Genomic DNA, 25,182 nt, shown 5'->3' on the forward strand with positions numbered 1-25,182 from the left:
ACAGTAAATCTTTGACGAGGGCTGTTTGGTTGAATCTGGGAGTGGGGCTGAAGGTGAGGCCTTTGGATAGGACAGAGGTTTCGGATTGGGAGAGGGGTTTGGAGGAAAGGTTAACTACTGAATTGGGGTGTTGTGGTTCCAGGTTGTGTTGATTGGAATTTTGAGGTTTTGGAGGGAGTGGAGCTGGAAGTGGGAGATTGAGTAGATGGGAGAGACTGGGTTGGTGTGCAATGAGAGGAGGTTGAGGTTTGCTGGAAAGGTTGTGAAGGGTGAGTGAGTTGCCTTTCCGGAGGTGGGAAACCAGGAGATTGGATAGTTTTTTGAGGTGGAGGGTGGCATGTTGTTCTAATTTACAGTTGGCCTGTAGGAGGATGCTCTGAACAGCCGGTGTGGATGTGGGAGAGGAAAGATTAAGGACTTTTATTAAGGATAGGAGTTGACGGGTGTGTTCATTGGCTGAGTTGATGTGTAGGTGAAGGATTAGGTGGGTGAGGGCAATGGATTGTTCAGTTTGGAACTGGTATAGGGACTGATGGAAAGAAGGGTTGCAGCCAGAGATGGGAACTATAAGTGTGAGGCCTTTGGGGGTAATGCCAAATGTCAGACAAGCCTGAGAAAATAGAATATGGGAGCGTAATCTGGATAGGGCGAAGGCATGTTTGCGGAGGGAATGTAAATAAAACTTAATGGGGTCGTTGTAGGGGTGTTGTGAGGGTGACATGGTATTAGAAGGTGGAAAGTGTAACATGAGGCTGAAATGAAAATGAAAATAAAAATATATGGGAAGAGATAAAGGTGGACTGGAAAGTAACTGGAGATCTGGTGTGAAAAAAGGTGAGAAGGTGTTGGTTACAGCTGGGCTATGTTGGACTTGGGTTGGTAGACAGCAATGTGCACAAAGGTTAGGTGGTTGTGTTGCCGCCAAAACACGTTAAAGGACGGAGAAATTCGGGAAAATTTCGAAAAAACTGCGTGTAATATATTAAAAGGAGTGGTTTTGTGGTGGCAGATTATGAAAATGAGGCTAACAATTGTCTGACGAGGAAATAATGACGTTAAAACCTGTGGGAAGCGGATAAAAATTATCAGTGATGTGGGAAAAACGGAAATGGAAATAAAGCGAAAGTCATTAGAATTAGCCGAAATGGTTGTTTAAAAGGTGAAAGGAACTGTTTGTGAACTAGAAATTGTGGATTTTATAGCGGCGGTAGTGTTGAAAGCGGTAAAAAAATTTTTTGGTTATGGTTTGGAATTGGGTTACGTATTATTAAGTATATATAGGCGGGATAAAATTGTATAGCAGATTACGGTAAAAAGGAGAAGGTGAATACAAAGTGAAACTACTGGCAAAAACAGAAAGAGAAAATAAGACGACAGAAAAGATTTCGAAATGCAACAGTGACAATAACAAACGTAATTGTTGGGTTCAAATTACTGATATCAATATAATAGAGGGAAACATTCCACGTGGGAAAAATATATGTAAAAACAAAGATGATGTGACTTACCGAACGAAAGTGCTGGCAGGTCGATGCACACACAAACAAACACAAACACACACACAAAATTCAAGCTTTCGCAACAAACTGTTGCCTCATCAGGAAAGAGGGGAAGGAGAGGGAAAGACGAAAGGATGTGGGTTTTAAGGGAGAGGGTAAGGAGTCATTCCAATCCCGGGAGCAGAAAGACTTACCTTAGGGGGGAAAAAGGACAGGTATACACTCGCACACACGCACATATCCATCCACACATATACAGACACAAGCAGACATATTTAAAGACAAAGGGTTTGGGCAGAGATGTCAGTCGAGGCGGAAGTGAAGAGGCAAAGATGATGTTGAATGACAGGTGAGGTATGAGTGGCGGCAAATTGAAATTAGCGGAGATTGAGGCCTGGTGGGTAACGGGAAGAGAGGATATATTGAAGAGCAAGTTCCCATCTCCGGAGTTCGGATAGGTTGGTGTTGGTGGGAAGTATCCAGATAACCCAGACGGTGTAACACTGTGCCAAGATGTGCTGGACATGCACCAAGGCATGTTTAGCCACAGGGTGATCCTCATTACCAACAAACACTGTCTGCCTGTGTCCATTCATGCGAATGGACAGTTTGTTGCAATGAATCTGCTCCAATCCGGAATCCCTGAACCATTACACCAACAACCTGACAACAGCTTTCGCATCTCGCAACTACCCTCCCGACCTGGTACAGAAGCAAATAACCAGAGCCACTTCCTCATCCCCTCGAACCCACAATCCCCCACAGAAGAACCACAAAAGTGCCCCACTTGTGACAGGATACTTTCCGGGACTGGACCAGACTCTGAATGTGGCTCTCCAGCAGGGATACGACTTCCTCAAATCCTGCCCTGAAATGAGATCCATCCTTCATGAAATCCTCCCCACTCCACCAAGAGTGTCTTTCCGCCGTCCACCTAACCTTCGTAACCTGTTAGTTCATCCCTATGAAATCCCCAAACCACCTTCCCTACCCTCTGGCTCCTATCCTTGTAACCGCCCCCGGTGTAAAACCTGTCCCATGCACCCTCCCACCACCACCTACTCCAGTCCTGTAACCCTGGAAGGTGTACACGATCAAAGGCAGAGCCACATGTGAAAGCACCCACGTGATTTACCATCTGACCTGCCTACACTGTGATGCATTCTATGTGGGAATGACCAGCAACAAACTGTCCATTCGCATGAATGGACACAGGCAGACAGTGTTTGTTGGTAATGAGGATCACCCTGTGGCTAAACATGCCTTGGTGCACGGCCAGCACATCTTGGCACAGTGTTACACCGTCCGGGTTATCTGGATACTTCCCACCAACACCAACCTATCCGAACTCCGGAGATGGGAACTTGCTCTTCAATATATCCTCTCTTCCCGTTACCCACCAGGCCTCAATCTCCGCTAATTTCAAGTTGCCGCCACTCATACCTCACCTGTCATTCAACATCATCTTTGCCTCTTCACTTCCGCCTCGACTGACATCTCTGCCCAAACCCTTTGTCTTTAAATATGTCTGCTTGTGTCTGTATATGTGTGGATGGATATGTGCGTGTGTGCGAGTGTATACCTGTCCTTTTTTCCCCCTAAGGTAAGTCTTTCTGCTCCCGGGATTGGAATGACTCCTTACCCTCTCCCTTAAAACCCACATCCTTTCGTCTTTCCCTCTCCTTCCCCTCTTTCCTGATGAGGCAACAGTTTGTTGCGAAAGCTTGAATTTTGTGTGTGTGTTTGTGTTTGTTTGTGTGTCTATCGACCTGCCAGCATTTTCGTTCGGTAAGTCACATCATCTTTGTTTTTACATATATTTTTCCTTGGCAGGTCGACAGACACACAAACATACACACAAAATTCAAGCTTTCGCAACAAACTGTTGCCTCATCAGGAAAGATGGAAGGAGAGGGAAAGACGAAAGGATGTGGGTTTTAAGGGAGAGGGTAAGGAGTCATTCCAATCCCAGGAGCGGAAAGACTTACCTTAGGGGGAAAAAAGGACGGGTATACACTTGTGCACACACATACATATCCGTCCACACATATACATATACAGACACAAGCTTGTGTCTGTATATGTGTGGATGGATATGTGTGTGTGTGCGAGTGTATACCCGTCCTTTTTTCCCCCTAAGGTAAGTCTTTCCGCTCCCGGGATTGGAATGACTCCTTACCCTCTCCCTTAAAACCCACATCCTTTCGTCTTTCCCTCTCCTTCCCTGTTTCCTGATGAGGCAACAGTTTGTTGCGAAAGCTTGAATTTTGTGTGTATGTTTGTATTTGTTTGTGTGTCTGTCGACCTGCCAGCACTTTCATTTGGTAAGTCACATTATCTTTGTTTTCAGATATATATATATATATATATATATATATGATTTTAACTGCTGTGCGATATGACTATAATGTCATACATTTATAAGGGAGGGACAGTTCAGACTTGTAGATTCAAAAGTAGTGGATAACAAGATTCTTTTGACAGTGCAGTATACATATATCTAACAATTTTCTTCTGTAGCTTCAGTGCCCAAGATATAGTCCTTCAACTTTCCAGAAAACTTTATCACGCCTAATGACAGATTCAGAATAACTATAATCTGCTATTTGTGTGTTGATATCAGTACAATTTATAAGTATTTTCAATGCAAAAGCACAACTGCTTAATTTACATGATAGTAATTTGACAAGTGTATGCTGCGTAAATTTTTGTCCCAGAGTAATCCAAGGCATCTGACCTTGTCAACTTCTTCCATTCTTTATGTTTTATCATACACTTTAATTCTCTGGTATACTGAATTTTTTGTGTTGAACTACACAATAATGTATTTTGTGATTTTCAGATTAAGTTAATACAAGTACTATCTGCCAAAATATTTGTTGGAGAATTTATCCAGGGAAAGTCATCCACATAGAATACAAAGAAGACTGGCTCTAGAATGGAGTTTTGAGGCATACCTTGTGATACTGCACTCAATACAGGATAATAGGTCATTGCATTTAGAGTGGCATATCCTTTTTGTCTTTTGCAGCATATACTGAATGCCTGATCCAAGTTTTCTACAACATATAATGCTCTATCTTCAATAATCAGTCAAGAACTGAATACAGAAGTAAACTCCACTGTCTACATATTATAGATAATGCACCTTATTTGTTATCACCATCATCAAATTCTAAAGGCTATGCATTTTTGCTATAACTACTCTTGTCTATTTTGTGCTGTCCTCTTTATTTCTTGAGAATTTTGATGTTTTGTTTCCTCCAATACAAATTCTACTGTTATTTTCCTAGGCCATTGTGTGTTTTAAATATAGATATTCGAGAGCCTCAGTTTCCTTTTTGTAAGTAGTTGTTCTGAGGTTCCTTTGCTAATTGATTTCTTTGAATACATCTTCAATGATTTTTCTTTCAGTTCAGTTGTTGCTCATTAATTTTTTCCAAAGGCATGCTACTATTTTTATCAATACAATCATACACACAGAAACAGAAGAAATAGTAAATAAAGCTCATAGAACAAAATTGTTAAGGCTTTCGTGGCCACTTGTTGACAAACTGCCTATTGGCTTCTGTCTCGGGTTCTTCGGCCGACGTTCATCTAATGATTTTTCTGACGTCTCGCCAGCACGAGTGGCTGGCATTGTCAAAGCTTCACCCTCCATTGCCAGTTCACCACCGTCAATGAAGGGTGAAGCTTTGACAATGCCAGCCACTCGTGCTGGCGAAACGTCAGAAAAATCATTAGATGAACGTCGGCCGAAGAACCCGAGACAGAAGCCAATAGGCAGTTTGTCAAAGCTCATAGAAGTATCATTGCTTGGTTTTCTGCAAATGGTCTCATCCTCAGTTTTCAAAAGACACAGCATATTCATTTCTGCATTTCTATGGCTACTACACGAACGATGAGAGTAAAAAATTGAAAATTCCTAGGGGTCTGTATTGATGAGAATTTAAATTGGGAAAAAACACGTTTTGGAGCTCCTAAAACAACTTAGTTCAGCCATATTTCTGCTTAGAGTCCTTGCAAATCTTTGGGAGAGACAAATCAGTAAGTTGACATATTTTGCATATTTTCATTCAATAATGTCATACAGAATAATATCCTACAGCAACTCATCTTTTGAAGTCTTTGTTGCACAAAAATGTTCTGTAAGAATAAAACGTGGATCTCACCCACAGTCACCTTGTAGACATCTGTTTAAGGTGTTGGGTATTTTAACTACTGCTTCACAGTATATTTATTCCCTCATGAAGTTTATTGTAAATAACACCCAACAATTCAAAAGAAACAATGAGGCACATAATTACCATACCAAAAGCAAAAATTACATTCATTACTCCTCATCAGAGTTGTCTTCAGTATGAAAGGGGATACACAATGCTGAAACAGAAATTTTTGACCACTTACACAGTGATATACAATGTCTGACAGAAAGCAAAGTAAAATTTGATAACAAACTGAGAAAGTTTCTCCTTGACAACTCCTTTTATTCAGTAGAAGAACTACTATTACTGTAAAGCATAAAGATCTGTATTTTTTTTCTTTTTGTTAAAAAGGTAAATAAAATAAAAAAAAAAGACTTAGAAAGATTTAGAATGTAGCTGTATGCACAAATTAATTTGTGATGTGAATGTAAAGTGACTCATTCCACAGCAATACGATCTGTCATACAACATGATCCATGGAACTTGTAACTAACTGACTAACTAACTAACTTCTTGTATTTTTAAGCACTTTCTGTCTGTCTTCACTGGTGTCCAGCTTTCAGAGCCATAGAGAAGTACCCTCCAGAGCTTTCAGTGAAAGCATATTTTGTTGTTACATTGTTTTCTGATTTCCATGCTATATCTTCTGTGTTTAAGGTGTTTACCTAACAAAATTTATCAACTTTTTTTTTTGTTTCCCACTGTTTTGTGTCAGGTGTCCTTTTTGAATTTGATATTTTTAGTATCACAATTTTGAGTTATTGGCTATAAATTCCAAGTTACAACTTTCCCAGGACTGTTGCAAATTTAGAAAGCATATTGTGCATATTTTGTGTTTCATTATCAGCTATTATGGTAATATCATCTTCAAATCTAATGCAGTTGATCCAGATTCTCAAGAGTTGCTACTGTAAACTTATGGTTTCATATAAAAGTCTCTTATAGTCAGACATAAAAGAGAGTTATCAGGTTATGCAAATTGAACAAGAAGAGGCTAACAATATTATGAAGTGTAGCTCTAGTAGAGCTATGGTAAATCACGGTGTGGCCACTTTCATAGTGTAATGTTAGATAGGTGTCTGGCTTGGGAACATCAGATTGTTTTTTTGTGCCAAACTATAAGAAACTCGGGTTATGCATTAAGAACAGTGACACAAGACTGAATTATGAACAATTACATGTGATGTTTTATGCACCATTGTATTGTAATCAGAGCCAGTTTAAGACACAAGCAACACAAGATACTACTTGTGGCATCAATCTGAGAGGGGACCCAGCTGATGCACAACTGTAAGATTTCTACGCAATATATAGCACAGTTGATAGTGGCCTCTTGCAGTGCCACAAGTGTAAGATTTATAAGCGGTGCATTTCAGTTAGCAGCAAAATAATGATGTATGTGGAAGTGTGTGAGGGAAAAAGAGGGAAGGTCGGGATGCTAAATGATAAGTCACTTGTGTGGAAAAATGTTTTTGAACTGGCAATGACTGTAGTAATAATCCATGGAGATCACAGGTGAGAAGCCAATATTCTGTTGGAATTAATTATGCATTGCTTGCATGAGTGGAGGACAGGAACAAGCTTTCAGATCACAATATGCCAATAAAATGCACTAGCACTAGAAATCCAATAATGGATTCACACTGCTTCGCAATTCATTTTGCGGTCACCAAGTCCTCCATGAAAGTGTTCTATGAAGTGCCTATACACATGGCACCACTGAAGCTGGAGATTTGTTATGGCAGCAACTGCAGTTCCATTACTCAGAGACCAGAAGTGGCCACTTGAAATTTCTGTGTCTTGGTGGGAAATGGCATGAAATTAGTGAGAACCACTGCCAGATTCCAGCATCCAGAGGAAGGAAGAAACAAGCAGTTGCAACCAATGTCACTAAAATATCACCAAATGTGGAATGACGCTCTGGCTAACTTTGCCAATCAGAAAATAAAATTCCAAAGGTTGCCTTACGTGGAAGCCAATTGATAAAAGGAGGATGTTGCAATCTTGTTGTATGGTGGGGAAAGATTTTGGCAGTGTTTTGTGGAATGTGGCAATGAAAAGTTAAGATTTTATCGTGGGACATGTGACCTCCTACATTTTGAGCAAACGAGTGCAAAATGAAAGAACTGTGTGAATCTTTGGTGGTGAGATGGAGACAAACATGATAGTGGGCACACAGGATTAATTAAACAGACATGGAAACAGCACACCAGTTAACTCTTTCCCTTTATCCCATTAATATGACCCTCAGCTGTATTGCCTGTAAAGCCCTTGTGTGTAAAAATCGTGTTGGAAGTTATTTAACTTCATGAGCAACTGCATTTGTAATTATGTCAAATTTTTTATATGTTATCTTTGGGAATAAACTGCTTCAGAGGAACCATTTCTTCAGGTAGTTAGAGAAAACCTAAAAATCCAACCCACCGTTCCTTTTTCCATTCATAATAGCAGAATATGAATGTTGCCACCCCCACTACAGTGTGTCACTCATTTTTGTTGGAATGCATGTATGTCTCTTTCAGGAAATGAGCAGTTTACTGATGCCATCCCTTTTGTAAGCCCTCATCTGCAGTTTTGTAAAGACCCTTTCACCTTGCCACCCCCACTACAGTGTGTCACTCATTTTTGTTGGAATGCATGTATGTCTCTTTCAGGAAATGAGCAGTTTACTGATGCCATCCCTTTTGTAAGCTCTCATCTGCAGTTTTGTAAAGACCCTTTCACCTTGCCACCCCCACTACAGTGTGTCACTCATTTTTGTTGGAATGCATGTATGTCTCTTTCAGGAAATGAGCAGTTTACTGATGCCATCCCTTTTGTAAGCCCTCATCTGCAGTTTTGTAAAGACCTTGTCACTACTGCTGTGGAGGCCGAGTTGCCAGTGTTCTTATGGTAGGCTGAGTTTGTGAGTTTTTGAAACAGCTTCTGGTGTAGTACACTGCTAAGACAATTTCTGCCTGCCATTTTGACATATCTATGCCCCAGGATAGGAGAATGAAGGTTCTACAACACTCCAGCAAATTAGTAACAAAGTCATACATATGAGTGAGAAAGGTTTACTTGTTTTGGTGACTTGTTGAATAATGAAGTCTGCAATACTGCATGTAAAACACAAAAAAGGCCCTCAATGGCTAAGTGCAAATCATCATAGGTAAATTGCATTTGCTATTTACTGTAAAACTTTACAGTAAATAGCAAATGCATTTTCCAACAACTATCTGTTCACTTCTAAGAGTTCACTACACAACATTCCCTGCCTAAGTCAGCCATGAACGATGATCTGTACCCAAGTGGGCAAGAGCTGCTCTTCTATCTTCTGAGTAGACTTCTGTCTGTTGTCATCCTTTCATTGGTGGGCCGAGGCATAGTTGATATCTTCATCCTCAGCGCTACCTGTGATGGCGGTGGATCTTGCTCAAGTCACGAGTCTCTATGGCAGCTGGCATCTTTGCCCCTATGGTGCTTTTTCCCTGGCTGTGTCTTGTTCAGATGACACAGTTACAAGGTATCTGGCAGCCAGCATGAGATCAGTACATAATTGTCAGTTGTTTGAAAGTACATGTATGCATATGGAAGCACATTTCAACATCTGTGTGTCACATATGGAATTGAAGTAAGTGGATGTGCTGCATCCAAGCTTATAAACAGAGTATTCATCCTCCAGAAGGAGGCAGTTAGAATTCTGTGCAATCTCAGGTATAATGAGCATGTAAAAGGTGTTCTAAAGTAAGAAATTACTTACATTGCAATCAATATATATTTCTAAAAGCATGCAACTAACTTTAAAATATGGGCAGTACAATAGTTTCAACAAAGATAAACATATTTGCTAACACATGGAGAGACTGTAATTAGCCCCTAGCAATGAATAACACAAAAGGTGCAGACAACAACCCCTGTCTTATGGATATCAACCTATTTAACCAATGTCCAAAGTACATACAAAGTTTAAATGAAATCCTCTTTGAAGGAGTAATTAATATGTTCTTTTGTATTAAAGAATTTTTCTCTGGGGAATAGATTGTCTTCATCTGCAGCACATTATTTAAAGCTAATCAAGATTCCTTGCCTCTTCCAGTTTATACATCTGTCCAACCCTGCCTGTCACATACTCCCTCCTAACCAGATCCTCTCTAATACCTTCAATTAATCCCTGGGCCTCATTCTCTTTTCCTAGATCCCTTCTGAATATCACAAACCTCTTGTGTAGGTGCAACCACAATGAAGGGTTATCTGTTGAGAGGCCAGACAAATGTATGGTTCCTGAAGAGGGGCAGAAGCCTTTTCAGTAGTTGCAGGGGCAACAGTCTGGATGATTGACCGATCTGGCCTTGTAACATCAACCGAACGGCCTTGCTGTGATAGTACTGTGAACAGCCATCATTTTTCCTGAGGGCAAGCAGTTTTACTGTATGGTTAAATGATGATGGCGTCCTCTTAGGTAAAATATTCTGGAGGTAAAATAGTCCCCTATCTCGATCTCTGGGTGGCGACTACTCAGGAGTACATCGTTATCAGAAGAAACAAAAATGGCATTCTACAAATCGGAGTGAGGAATGTCAGATCCCTTAGTTGGGCAGGTAGGTTAGAAAATTGAAAAAGGGAAGTGGATAGATTGAAGTTAGATATAGTGGGAATTGTGAAGTTCAGTGGCAGGAGGAACAAGGCTTCTGGTCAGGTGAATACAGGATTGTAAATACAAAATCAACTAATGGTAATGCAGGAGTGGGTTTAATAGTCAGTTTAAAAAAGCTCCACAGATGATGAAGAGATTGAAGTAATGTATGATGCGATGAAAGAAATTGTTCAGATACTTAAGGGACATGAAAATTTAATAGACATGGTGGACTGGAATTCGATACTAGGAAAAGGAAGAGAAGGAAAAGTGGTGGGTGAATATGGACTGGGGGTAAGGAATGAAAAAGGAAGCTGTCTAGTAGAATTCTGCACAGAGCATAACTTAATGATAACTAACATGAAAGAAGGTTGTATTCATGGAAGAGGCCTGGGGACACTGGAAAGTTTCAGATAGAGTATATAATGGTAAGCCAGACATTTAGGAACCAGGTTATAAATTGTAAGGTATTTCCAGGGGCAGATGTGGACTCTGACCATAATTTATTTGTTATGAACTGTAGATTAAAACTGAAGAAACTGCAGAGAGGTAGGAATTTATGGAGAGGGGACCTGGATAAACTGAAACAATCAGAGGTTATAAAGAGTTTCAGAGAGAGCATTAGGGAACAATTGACAATAACAAGGGAAAGAAATACACAAGAAAAAGAATGGGTAGCTTTGAAAGATGGAATACTGAAGGCAACAGAGGATCAGGTAGACAAGGACTAGTAGAAATCCTTGGGTAACAGAAGAGATATTACATTTAATTGATGAATGGAGAAAATATAAAAATGCAGTAAATGAAGCAGGCGAAAAGGAACACAAACATCTCAAAAATGAGATCGACAGGAAGTGCAAAATGGCTAAGGAGGGATGGTTAGAGGACAAATGTAAGGATGTAGAAGCATATATCACTTGGGGTAAGATAGATACTGCCTACAGAAAATTTAAAGAGACCTTTGGGGGAAAGAGAACCACCTGTATGAACATCAATAGCTCAGATGGAAAACCAACAATAAGCAAAGAAGGGAAAGCAGAAAGGTGGAAGGACTATTAGAGAGTCTGTACAAGGGTGATGTACTTGAGGGCAATATTATGGAAATGGAAGAGGACGGAGGTGAAGATGAAATGGGAGATATGATACTGCATGAAGAATGTAACAGAGCACTGAAAGACTTAAGTCGAAATGAGGCCCTTGGAGTTGACAACATTCCATTAGAACTACTTATAGCCTTAGCAGAGCTAGCCATGGCAAAACTCTTCCATCTGGTGAGCAAGATGTATTAGACAGGCAAAATACCCTCTGACTTCAAGAAGAATATAATAATTCCAATCCCAAAGAAAGCAGATGTTGACATGTGTGAAAATTACCGAGATATGAGTTTAATAAATGACGGATGCAAAATTCTAACATGAATTCTTTACAGATGAATGGAAAAACTGGTAGTAGCTGACCTCGGGGAAGATCAGTTTGGATTCCGATGAAATGTTAGAACACGCTAGGCAATTTTGACCCTATGACTTATCTTAGAAGGTAGGTTAAGGAAAGGCAAACCTAAACTTCTAGCATTTGTAGACTTAGAAATAGCTTTTGACAATGTTGACCTGAATACTCTTTTTCAAATTCTGAAGATGGCAGGTGTAAAATACAGGGAGCGAGAGGCTATTTACAACTTGTACAGAAACCAGATGGCAGATATAAGAGTCGACGGGCATGAAAGGGAAACAGTGGTTCAGAAGTTACTGAGACGGGGTTGCAGCCTATCCCAATTGTTATTTAATCTGTATTTGAGCTAGCAGTAAAGGAAACAAAAGAAAAATTTAGAGTAGGCATTAAAATCCAGGGAGAAGATATAAAAACTTTGTGGTTTGCCAATGAAATTGTAATTCTGTCAGAGACAACGAAGGACCTGGGACAGCAGCTGAATGGTATGGACAGTGTCTTGAAAGTAGAATATAAGATGAACATCAACAAAAACAAAACAAGGATAATGGATTGTAGTTGAATTAAATCAGGTGATGCCGAGGGAATTAGATTAGTTATTGGAGAGCAAAATAGCTGAGGATGGTTGAAGCATAGAGGATATAAAATGTAGACTGGCTATGGAAAGGAAAGCATTTCTGAAGAAGAGAAATATGTGAACATCGAGTATAGATTTAAGTGTCAGGAGGTCTTTTCTGCAAGTATTTGTATGGAGCGTAGCCAGGGTATGGCAGTGAAACAGGGATGATAAATAGTTTAGACAAGAAGAGAATAGAAGCTTTTGAGGTGTGGTGCTACAGAAGAATTCTGAAGATCAGATGGGTAGATCATGTAACTCATGAGGAGGCACTGAAGGGAACTGGGGAGAAGAGGAATTTGTGGCACAACTTGACTAGAGGGAGGGATTGGTTGGTATGACATGTTCTGAGGCATCTAGGACCACCAATTTAGTATTGGAGGGAAGTGCGGAAGGTAAAAATTGCAGAGAGAGACCAAGGGTTGAATACACTAAGCAGATTCAGAAGGATGTAGGTTGTAGTAGTTATTCGAAGATGAAGGAGCTTGCACAGGATAGAGTAGCATGGAGAGCTACATAAAACCAGTTACTGGACTGAAGACCACAGCAACAAGTACAGTTGCTACTCACTATATAGTGGAGATGCTGAGTTGCAGATAGAGGACATAGGCTCAGCAGCTAGGATCTGTGGTCACGTTTGTGAGAGATGTGTGTGTGTGTGTGTGTGTGTGTGTGTGTGTGTGTGTGTGTGTGTGTGTGTGGTGTGTCTATTTATGATGAAAGCCTTTGCTAGCCAAAAGCTTACTTTCTGGCAGTATTTTGTTGTTCCTATCTGTGACTCAGCATCTCCACTACATGATGAGTACTGACTATTCTTTTCATAATGTTGTTATACTCTAGCCTTGATTTTCCATTTCTTGATGGACTAAATGATACCCAGCTGCACCCTTAAGTCAGACCCTGATTTAATCATCCTCACTCCAGACAAAGGCTCCACCACAGATGTAATGAACTGCAGGTTTCTGTCAACTGTCTGATTCTTACTGCCACAGTTATGACGTCCCAGAAGTGCAGAATAACCTCCAATCCCTACAGAAATTCTTCAGTCCATCCCAGAATCCCTCCCTAGGTACCCCAAGTGCACCTACCTTCTACATGCTTCCCAAAACTCATAAAGCTAGCCATTTTGGATGCCCCATTTTAACTGGTTGCTGTGCCCCCACTGAAAGAATCTGAGTTCTTATTGACCAATGCCTCCAACCCATTGCTTGCAGCCTAGCGTACCATATCAAAGATACTAACCACTTGCTTCACCATCTTTTAACCATCTGGAACCCTAGTTGTTACTGTTGATACCACCACCCTATACAGTGACATACCCCATGCTGATGACCTTGGCACTCTCAAACACTAACTCTTCCAACAGCCTACCACCTCCAAATCATCACTTAATTCATGATACACCTGACAGACTACATCCACATCCATAGCAACTTCTTGTTTGTAGGGATTATACACAGACAAGTCCATGACACAGCCAAGGATACACACCTGATGCCCTCCTGTGTTAACATGTTTCTGGTCTGTTTTAAGGAAACCTTCAAAGTCACCCAGAATCCCAAACCCCTTGTCTGGTGTGGATTTGTTGGTGATATGTGCATGATTTGGACCCAGGGTGAAGACATTTTATTCTCATACCCTCAGAGACTCAATACTTTCTTCTTTACCATCTGTTTCACCTGGTGCTCTTCCACACAGCATGGCATGTTCTCAGATGTTGACCTCCACCTCACCAGTGGAAGCATAAAAACCTCTATGCATGCAAACTTACTAATCACCAATACTACCAGTATTTAGATTGGTGTCATCCCTTCCACACTAAAATGTTTCTCAGACATAGTCTGGCCAGCCTTGGATAGCACATCTAAAGTGATGAGCAATCTATTGCTCAGTAAACTGTAGGTCTTACTAAGGCCTTCACAGACAGGCATTACTTCCAAAACCTAGTTAACAAACAGATTTCCCTTACCACATTTACACAAGCAACTGATCCTCGAATCACCCCCATCACCCCCATGAACCAACTGCAAAGCAGCGCTCCCCTCATGACTCAGTATCACCCTGAACTAGAACAACCTTTGCAAGGGTTTTGGCTGCTTGTCGTCATGGAAATGAGGAACATCCTACCAACAATCATCCCACACACAAGGCCTGCATCTGTACTATGCACCCACCTAGTACATTTTACTCCTGTCCTGTCACAGGCATATCCTACCACATCAGAGGCAGGGCCACCTGTGGAAACAGCTGTGTCAAATCAGGTCTGTTATAAGTTCTGTACAGCATTTAATGTGGGAATGACCAAAACCCAGCTGTTGACCTGAATCAGTGACCACAGCTGGGAGTGACTAAAAGCAGAGATGGCACTTGTTACTGAGCACAATATACTCAACGTGAATGGTGGCTTCATAACCTGTGAACCTGGATCCTACACCCTAGCACTAACCTCTGTGCGTAAAGGAGATGAAATGCCACCTTTGCTCCAGCAATCCTTCTGGCCTCACTGTCTGCTAGCCCTTGTCCTTCTCTGCCATGCAGCCAGCCTGCAGTCCCAGCTCATTATTGGTAGCCAGGAAAATGATTCTGCACAATGTGTGTATGTGCACACATAGGTATTCTGTTAGATCGGCAAAGGTTTTGTCTGAAAACTCAGCAATGCTCTGAGTCCTGTTCATTTGTCTGTTGATGCCTCAATACCTTAAGTACATCACTTTGCACCAAGAAAATGTTTTGTTTTTAAAAAGTTGACTTCAGTTGAAGTATCTGAATATTATGACATATTAGGTAACACAAAAAATAGTAAAAAAATTATTTCAATAAAAATGTAATGGCAAAACCACTAGCATAATAGTGCATGTTGGGTTTTATTTCAGCTTAATTGTCGTCTGACGTACTGCAATATGTGTGATACTGTGAAGAATAATAATGAATAGAAACTTGTTCTTACTTTACTTTTGTTTGATATAAATTCTAACAACTCATATTTTATGTTATAAAAATGTAATAATCATGTCAAGTTCATAAGGCTTGTAATAAAAACACAGACTGCTTCACTTTTTATGAAAGAGTTTGAAACAATCCTTTCCCTCTTCAAGACAGAGGTATTGATTTCATTTTATGCATTTTGTTTTAATTCTGCTTTTGCAGCTCTCATATTAACATGTTAGTGATGATAAACTGTCATCCTTATTAGTTTCAAGATGTTTGAACTGAACTGTTACCCTACAACTGTATATTCGATTAATGAAAGGCCCTTTCAGCTGTTGATATATACTACATAAGTCCATGACTGGTTTTGGTCTTCACAACAAGGCCATTTTCAAGCAGATCTGAAAACTGTTCTGTTTTGGAGCAAGGTCAAATGATCATGTGACCTTTATTCATTGCAGCTCAGTTTTCAGATCCTTTTGAAAATCACTTGTGTGTGTGAAGACCCAAATCACTTGTAGACTTAAATAAACTCAATATCAGTAACTGGAGCAGCCTTTTAACAATTAAATGTCATCAACTGTGAGCCAGTGATCGTACCCGCTGTACTGCTTTCCCAGATCTGGTCTTGGATGAGGTATGTACATTTTTGTCTTTTTTGAGGCACCTAACTCATTTATGAACAGTACTTCACATTTTTCTGCCCTTCGTCTTTCTGACTGGCAAGCCAAAAGAGCCTCTGCCAGAGACTTCTTAAATTTAAGAGGATCCATAATGCTCCTTTTGCAGTCTGTTTTTCACAGCAGTGCTCTCTTTAGAGAAGCCAGCAGTTGACAACTGGAATATCTATGAAGTGCAGTAGAGACTAGATGAAACAGCACTCAATCAGAATCCTCTGATATAAAACAAATTTGATCTTTTGTTAGATCTGTATCCAACAAAGCTAATGTATATCAAGTCTTTCCATTAGAAATATGCAAAAATCAGTGATAAAGCAAGCGCACAACAATGTCTATTCAATGATAATGTTATGCTGTAAAAACCCAACCTGTACAACCACGCTATTACAAATTAAACACAAAATTGTTATGCATGAACATAAGTTTACTAATAACTGTTGATAGTACAATATTACACAAAATTATTATGTATGGATATAAGATTACTGATAACTGTTGATAGTACGATATTACATATTTGTTTCCCCAACAGTCCTAGCCAGAGATCACTGGAACAACTCAATTTAACCTAAATATGAAGTGATAAACTGATGATGGCATGATGTTTTGTCTTCAGAAACTCAACTGCATGTGCTGCAATCTTTTGGCACCAAGCAGCAATCAAAATGAGATATACATAGTGCAGAAAATGCACAATTGTTGCAAGGCAGGAGACTCAGCTCGACAGAAGAAAATAAAAACTGAACCCACAGGATTATGTGGGTTTGGGTGGAAACAAATATAGAGTGTTGTTACATTACCCCTTCCATTATTTGTATTCTACCAAGGATTTAGTATCCCTATATTTACAGTATAGTAATATTTTCTGTATGTTCCCAGGTTCTCGCTTGGAAGACACTGGCAGCGCATAAAAGCATCAAGTATGAGAAGCTACCAGTCCTTTTTCACAATGTGCATTTTCAGAGGGCGAGTATTTTTCCATCCACTGGTACTTCTGACATTTTGTATGCATAAAAACTCTTAATGCAAAACATTTAACTGTAAACAAATGAGTGTGTAATGTTTCTTTCCAGATGTTGTTGTGGTCTTCAGTATGATGAAGCTCTCCAAGTTACTCTATCCTGTGCAAGACTCTTCATCTTTGAGTAACTACTACAACTTACATCCTTCTGAATCTGCTCTCGACATCCGTCTCTTGGTCTCCCCCCAACACTAAATTGGTGATTCCTTGATGGTTCAGGATGTGTCCTATCAACCAATCCCTTCTTCTGCTCAGGCTGTGCCACAAATGCCTTTTATCTCCAATTCTATTTAGTATCACCTCATTAGTTATGTGATCTACCTTTCTGATTTTCAGTATTCTTCTGCAGCTCTTCTGTCTAAACTGTTTATCACCAATGTTTCACTTCCACACATGGCTACACGCCATACAAATACTTTCAGAAAAGACTTCCAAACATTTAAATATATATCTGATCTTAACAAATTTCTCTTTTGCAGAAAAGTTTTCTTGCCATTGCCAGTCTACATTTTATATCATTTCTGCTTTGGTATCAGCAGTTATTTTGCTGCCCCAATAGCAAAACTCATCTGCTACTTTAAGGGTATAATTTCCTAACCTAATTCTCTCAGCATCACCTTAATTAATTTGACTACCTTCCATTATCCTTATTTTGCTCTTGTTGATGTTCATCTTACACATACCTTTCAAGACACTGACTTTTCCATTGTACTACTCTTCCAAATACTTGGTTTGCTATCTCTAACAGAATTACAGTGACATCAGCAAAACTGAAAGTTTTTATTTCTTCTCCCTGAACTTAAAATCCTAATCCAAAGTTTTGTTTGCTTTCCATTACTGCTTGCTCACTGCGCAGACTGAATATTATCAGGGATAGGCTGCAATCTTGTCTCACTCCCTTTTCATCCACTGCTTCTCTTTCATGCCCCTCAAGTTTTATAACTGCCACCTTGTTTCTGTACAAGTTGTAAATAGCCATTTACTGCCTGTATTTTACTCCTGCTGCCTTCAGAATTTCAAAGAGAGTATTCCAGTCAACAGTGTCACAAGCTTTCTCCAAGTCTGTAAATGCTATAAATGCAGTTTTGCCTTTCCTTAACCTACCTTCTAAGATAAATCATAGGCTCAGTATTGCCTCACATGTTCCTACATTTCTCTTGACTCCAAACTCATTTTCCCTGATGTTCCCTTCTACCAAATTTTAATTCTTCTGTACAGAATTCATGTTAGTATGTTGCAATCATCATTCATTAAACTAATAGTTCAGCAATATTCACACCTGTCAGCACCTGATTTCTTTGAAATTGGAATTATCATATTCTTCATGAAGTCTGAGGGTTTTTCACATGTCTAATATATCTTGCACACCAGATGGAAGAATTTTGTCATGGCTGGCTCTCCAAAGGCAATCAGTAGCTCTGACAGAATGTCATCTATTCATGGGGCATTGTTTCGACTTAGTTTTTTCAGTGCTGTATCAGATTGTTCTTGCAGTATCATATCTCCCACTTCATCTTCATATACATCTTCTCCCTTTGCTATAATATTGCTTCATGTTCATTTCCCTTCTGTAGAACCTCTGTATACTTCCATGTTTCAGCTTTCCCTTCTTTACGTAGGACTGGTTTTCCATCTGAGCTCTTGATATTCATACAGCTGCTCCTCTGTTCTCCAAAGGCCTCCTTAAATTTCCAGTAGGCAGTATCTATCATTGCTTAGTCATATATCCTTCAAAATCCTTTCATATGTCATCTAGCCATTCCTGCTTTGCCATTTACTTCCTGTCAAGCAGATTTTTTAGACGTCTGAATTCCCTTTCACCTGCTTCATTTGCTGCATTTTTATATTTTCTCCATTCATCAATTAAATTACCCAAGGGCTTCTTCTAGCCCTCATCTTTTTATCTATGTGATCCTCTGCTGCCTTCACTATTTCATCTCTCAAAGCTACCCATTCTTCTTGTACTGTATTCCTTTCCCCTACGCTTGTCAGTCGTTCGCTAATGCTCCCTTTGAAACTCTCTACAACATTTGTTTCTTTCAGTTTATCCAGGTCCTATCTCCTTAAATTATTACCGTTTGCAGTTTCTTCAGCTTTAATCTACAGTTCACAACCAGTAAATTGTGGTCAGAGTCCACATATGCCCCTAAAAATGTGTTCTAGTTTAAACTCTATTTCAAAAATCTCTATCTTACCATTATATAATAAATCTGAAATCTTACAGTGTTTCCAGATGTGTATCCATGTAAACTGTGCATATTCTAATATTCATCCTGGACAAGAGATCACTTATTGTACTGTGACCTCCTCCAGAATGATGATAATCATAAAACTGAACATTAATTATTGTAAATGTATTTCTGGTACATTTCAAAAACTCATGTGGCACTATTTAAGTATTGCTGGGAAGAAACTACAAAGGTAATTTTTAAAGTAAGGATTAATTTGTAATGAAGTAAGAGAAATGTTATTTATTAATGTAAATTGTATCACAAACTACAACATGAACATTTTTTCACTTCTCAGCATAGTCACAATGAACATTTAGACATTTGTCAGGTCATGGCATCAGCTTTTGGATCTCAGCATCAAAGAACTCTGCCACCTGACTGTCAAAGTATATAGTAACAGTTTCTTTTAACATGTCATCATTTTCCAAGTGCTTTCCATGAAGAAATGCCTTCAGTTCTGGAAATGGATGAAAGTCTGATGGTACTAACTTAGGGCTGTATGGTGGATGATCCCAATGAAATTTGTTCAGTTGTGTCTTTTTTTCTTGCCACAGTGTGAGGCCGAGCATTGTCATGAAGCAGACACCACTAGAGAGCAGTCCCTGCTGGCAATTTTGAATAACGTGCCTATGCCATAATAATGTTTCACAATACCTCTTAGCATTTATTGACATCCCTCTTAGTAAAAAGTCGAACAGGATAATGCTTTTCCGGTCCCTAAAAACTTGGCATTTCCATATTGCAGGTTGTTGTGTGAATTTTCATGGCTTGATCAGGGAGTTTGAATGATGCCACTCACCGCATTGATATTTACTCTCTGGAGTGTAATGTGCAATCCATGTTTCATCACCGGTCACAGTGTGATGCAAGAATTTGTCACCATCCTTGTGACAGCACCCCAAAATGAACAAAGAATGTGTCATTTGCTTTGTTTTGTGTTCTTCTGTCAACATTTTTGGCACCCATCTCGCACACATTTTTGTTGTTGTGAAGTTAGTCAGTAACAGCATGATAAAACTACTGACCTTGAAATTTGTGGAAATTTCTGATGCAGCTCATCAATAGCAAAGTGTCTATTTTGGCGAATTGTTTCACCAGTTTCTTCTGTCAAGTCTTCATTCATGACACTAGGCCATCCAGATCATTCTTCATTATGAACATTTGCCCTTTCTTCATTAAACAGCCTACACCATTTATGCACATTTCCATCATTCATTAAACCTGCACCATAAACTTCAAAAAGCTGCTGCGAATTTGAGCAGCATTTAAGAACCAAACAGGCGAGTGCACTTCACAATTGGCAGGATTGCTGACTGACAGGACGACAAAGATAGCAGTATAAGCATACAACCAACACTGGCATAGATGTGAAATGTATTCGTGGTGTAGTAAGAGACTGGCCAAGATTAGCTGACCATGAAAGGATGTCACATGACAGAATGGGTGGACATGATGCGCTATCAATTCTTACATTACAAATTACCCTCATTTACAAATACTAGAATATTTTCACTTATATTTTCTGACTCTCTTGTGGATCATTTTCATTTGATATCTAGCCATTGTCTACAGGAGTATGTTTGTTCTTGTACTGATTGAAACACTGTTCACCATTTTAACTCTTGATGATTATTTCTGTCCATAATTCTTTTAAACATTTAAAAATGTCAACAAAATTAAAATCCACATCAAAATAAGTTTTGACAAAGCTCTTCTTAACAATCTGAACAACTATTCTGCTGGATAACATCTGAGCATCTGAATGCACTTGGTATGATTTACTTCTATTTACAGCATAGTTGTTCATGCCAAAACCTTCTCAAGCAATACACTTTTTAATTACAGTAATTTTATGATTAAAACATAAATTTAGAGAAGTATACATTTTTGGAACTTATTAGTTGGTGCTACAAAAGGGTAATAATTGTTGTTTAAATTAATTTCAAATTTATACTTGAAAGTTGTACATTTTTTTAGTTTCTTTTGCAAACAGTGTTTTTGAAATAAATATTTTTTTGTCAAAATATATTATGCTTTTATCAATAGCTAACAAAATGTTTCCACTCATGCGACAGTTGGCATTTAGTCCAGATAACTTCTGTCTGTGTAGTAATTTTATGTAATGTGGAACTTTTGTTATTTTTTCTTTAAATTATGCTTTCAATGAAACATATTACATTTTTATGAACAATTAACAGATACCTAAATACAGAATAATAAATTTCAATCCAAAACATTTTACATTAATTTTTTTACAACTTCAGAAACGTATATGTCAACCCATTTTGAATCAATACATTACGTAATACAAGACAACAGTGTGAAACATATACACTGATCTTTCTTTTTTATTTCAAAATAACTCCTCTTTTTGAAAATATATGATGAAATGATGGAGATTTATTGCTATATGGTATACATACCAGTATGTATTGCATATGACAACAGCCCAAAAGAAATGCTTCAATTATTTAAAACAAAATGAAACAATGGTATATCCAGGATGGAATGTAACAACATTATGAAAAGGGTAGTTACTACTCACCATATAGGGGAGATGCTGAGTCACAGATAGGCACAACGAAAAGACTATCTGAAAGTGAGCGATTGGCCAACAATGTCTTTGTCAGAAATAGACAACATACACACACATACTCACGCAAACACAACTCCCACACACACATATCCACAGTGTCTGGCTGTTGAGGGCAGGCTGTGCACAGCAGCTGATGGTGGGACAGGCAGTCAGGAAGCTGGGGCAGGGAGAGGGAGGGTTATAAGGGTAGGGCTGGGGGACAATAAACTGCTGCTTGTGGGAGCCTACAGGGATGAGGTGGAGAGATGGTAGGGCAGCTACATCCAGTCGGCACATTAGACGAAGGGGGGTGGGGGTGTTAGCAGCAGAAAAGAAGAAAATCTGAGAGACTGTGCATGCAGTGACAAAATAGAGGGCTGTGTAGTGCTGGATGAGGAACAGGGAAGGGGCTAGGTGGGTAAGGAGAATGACTAACGAAGGTTGAGACCAGGAGGGTTACAGTAATATAGGATATATCACAGGGACAGTTCCCACCTGTGCAATCCAGAGAAGCTGGTGTTGGTATGAATGACCCAGATGGCACACATTCTGAAGCAGTCATTCAAATGAGGAACATCATGTTCAGTGGCTTGCTCAGCAATGGGATGGTCCAGCTCTTTCTTGGTAACAGTTTGTCGGTTGCCATTCATGTGGACAGACAGCTTGTTGGTTGTCATTCCCTTGTAAAATGCATCAAAGTAGTTGCAGTTTAGCTTGTAAATCACATGACTGGTTTCACAGGCAGCCCTGTCTTTGATGGGATAGGTGATGCTTTTGGCCAGACTGGAGTAAGTTGTGGTAGCAGGCTGTATGGGACAGAACGTGCATCTAGCTCTATTACAGGGATATGAGCCATGAGGCAAGTTTTGGCAGCAGGGGTTGTGTAGCGATGGACAAGGATATAGTGTTGGTTCAGTGGGTGGAGGATTACCATGGTGTGAGGAGTGGTAAGGATAGTAGGGCACGAAGAGGGGTAGCTGAAACCCTGATGGGGAATGTGATTCAGTGGCTCCAGTCCTGAGTGGCACTGAGTCATCAGGGGAATGCTCCTCTGTGGCTCGATAGTGGAACTTTGGGAAGTGGTTTGTGACTGGAGAGATAAGGCACATGAGATCAGTTTTTGTACAAGGTTGGCAGGTAATTGTGGTCTGTGAAAGCCTCAGTGAGACCCTTGGTAGATTTCAAGAGCGAATGCTTGTCACTGCAGGTGCGATGGCCTGAGTGGTTAGGCTGTATGGAAGGGACTTCTTGGCATGGAGTGGATCACAGGCATTGGAGTGGAGGTATTGCTGGTGGTTGGTAGGTTTGATATGGATGGAGGTACTGATATGGCCATCTTTGAGGTGGAAGTCAACATGGAGGAAGTTGGCTTGTTGGGTTGAGTAGGGCCAGATTACAAAGATGTAATCAATGGCTCTGAACCAGCTGAGTGGTTTTGGGATTCTCAGTGTTTAGGATGGATTCCTATAGATGGCCCATGAATAGGTTAGCTTAGGATGGTGCCATGCAGGTGCCCATAGCCATACTCCAGATTTGTTTGTAGGCAATACCTTCAAAGGAGAAGTAATTGTGGATCAGGATATAGTTGGTCATGGCATTTTGGAAGGAGGTTGTAGGTTTGGAATCTGTTGGGCATTGAGAAAGGTAGTGTTCAGTAGCAGTAATGCCATGGGTATTAGGGATGTTAGTGTGAAGGGAGGTGGCAGCAATAGTGACACACAATGCACCAGTGGTAGGGGAATAGGAACTATGGAGAGTTGTTGGAGGAATGATTGGTATCTTTTATTTTTGGGGTAGGTTGTGGGTAATAGGCTTGGGGACACAGTAACTGGCCTCAATGGTGTGTCGTGGGTCATTGGGTTTATGGGCTTTATGAAGCATGTAGAAGATATGGGTGTGGGTAGTAGTAGGGGTGAATAGAGAGATGGACTCAGGGAGAGGATCTGGGATGGACTGAAGGATTTGAGAAGAGACTTGAGATCCTGCTGGATTTCAAGAATGGGGTCACTGTGGTAGGGGCTGTAGGTGGATGAATCTGACAGTTGGTGGAGTCCTGCTGCCAGGTAATCCTTGTGGTGGAGCCTTTGTGAGCAGGTTTATAAGGCCAGGATCAGTTTTTAGGTAGTGAATTGTGGTTTTTTCGGTGCTGAACTGCAGTTTTTTCTGTGAATGTAAGATTTGTTTTCATATTGAGGGATTTTGGGAATGATGGTGAGGCAAGATTTGAGGTTAATAAATTCTGGAAAGCTAACAGGCTGTGATTTGGGGACAGTAGGGGTGGATCATGGTTGGATGGAGGGGTGAACTGAGTCAGGAAGAGTTCAATATTCATCTTCGGTTGAGTTTGATTAGTAGGGTCCATGGCAAAAAAGTGTTCCCACTGTATGGACTGAGAGAAGGAGAGAATGTCTTTAACAAATCCAGCATTATTGAATTTGAGTGTGGGACAAAACGTGAGGCCTTTGGAAAGGACTGATATTTCTGCAGGTCTAAGGCTCTTGGAGGAAAGATTCATGACTATGTTTTGGGTCTGTTTAGGTTACAGATTCTGTATGAAGGTGGGAGGAATTTTTTGAGGGTGGAGTAAATGTAGTAGGTCTGCAAGACAGGGATTGTCTGCTATGAGGGAGTGTGGGGGAAGTTTAGTTGTTGTAGAGTTGATGGACAATGGTAGTCCAAAGCAGGAGTAGGAAGTGAACAGAGTGAAGAGTTTTTTGAGGTTGCATTGCGCATGTTGTTGTAGATCCTGGAGGGCAAGAGTTTCAGTGTATTATATGGGATCCAGGAATTTGGGATTGCATAACAGGAGAATTTTTCAGATGGAGAGGAAGTGTTGCAAGGAGGTTTGGGCCTGATTGATATGGTTTTGCAGGGCTATGTTGGTGAAGGCTAAGGATTGACAAAATCTGAATAGATGGAAGTCATTGTGGAAGAAAGAGTGGTAGCCGGATATGAATAAATGATGGTAAGGCTATTTGGAGGGATTCAATGAGCCAAGTAATAACTCAGGAATAGTATGTGAGACTGGTTTTGGCTAGGGATAAGGAAGCTTTTCTGTATCGAAGCAGATGGAAGGAGCAATGATCCATGGTGATGGATAAAAACACGCAAAAATACTTAAATAATGTAGAAATATGTCCAAAAAATTTCGCAAAAATACACCCAAACAGGAAAAATCACAATAAGAATGAAACTGATGAAGTAAGAGAAAACGAGATGAAATTTGAGGAAGTGCAATGCAAAAACCAACAGAAATTGATGTGAAGACACAGTGAGATCAAAGAAAAAATAAACATAAAGATTGTAGTGTTGGTTACAGGTCTGTCTGGTGGATAAGTGTGAAGAAGGGGGATGAGATGAGGTGAA

General features: G+C 39.9%; 1 protein-coding gene across 1 annotated transcript in view; it reads left to right on the top strand.

Moving 5' to 3' along the window:
* The window catches only part of LOC126252297 (fatty acid synthase-like), a 338,172-nt gene that overhangs the window by 131,001 nt on the left and 181,989 nt on the right, over positions 1–25,182 (top strand). The window contains exon 14 of the mRNA XM_049953179.1: positions 16,869–16,977. Coding sequence (XP_049809136.1) covers positions 16,869–16,977 — 109 coding nt within the window. The remainder of the gene's footprint in view (positions 1–16,868; positions 16,978–25,182) is intronic.

The sequence above is a fragment of the Schistocerca nitens genome, chromosome 4 (assembly GCF_023898315.1).
Source record: "Schistocerca nitens isolate TAMUIC-IGC-003100 chromosome 4, iqSchNite1.1, whole genome shotgun sequence".
Classification (NCBI taxonomy): domain Eukaryota; kingdom Metazoa; phylum Arthropoda; class Insecta; order Orthoptera; family Acrididae; genus Schistocerca; species Schistocerca nitens.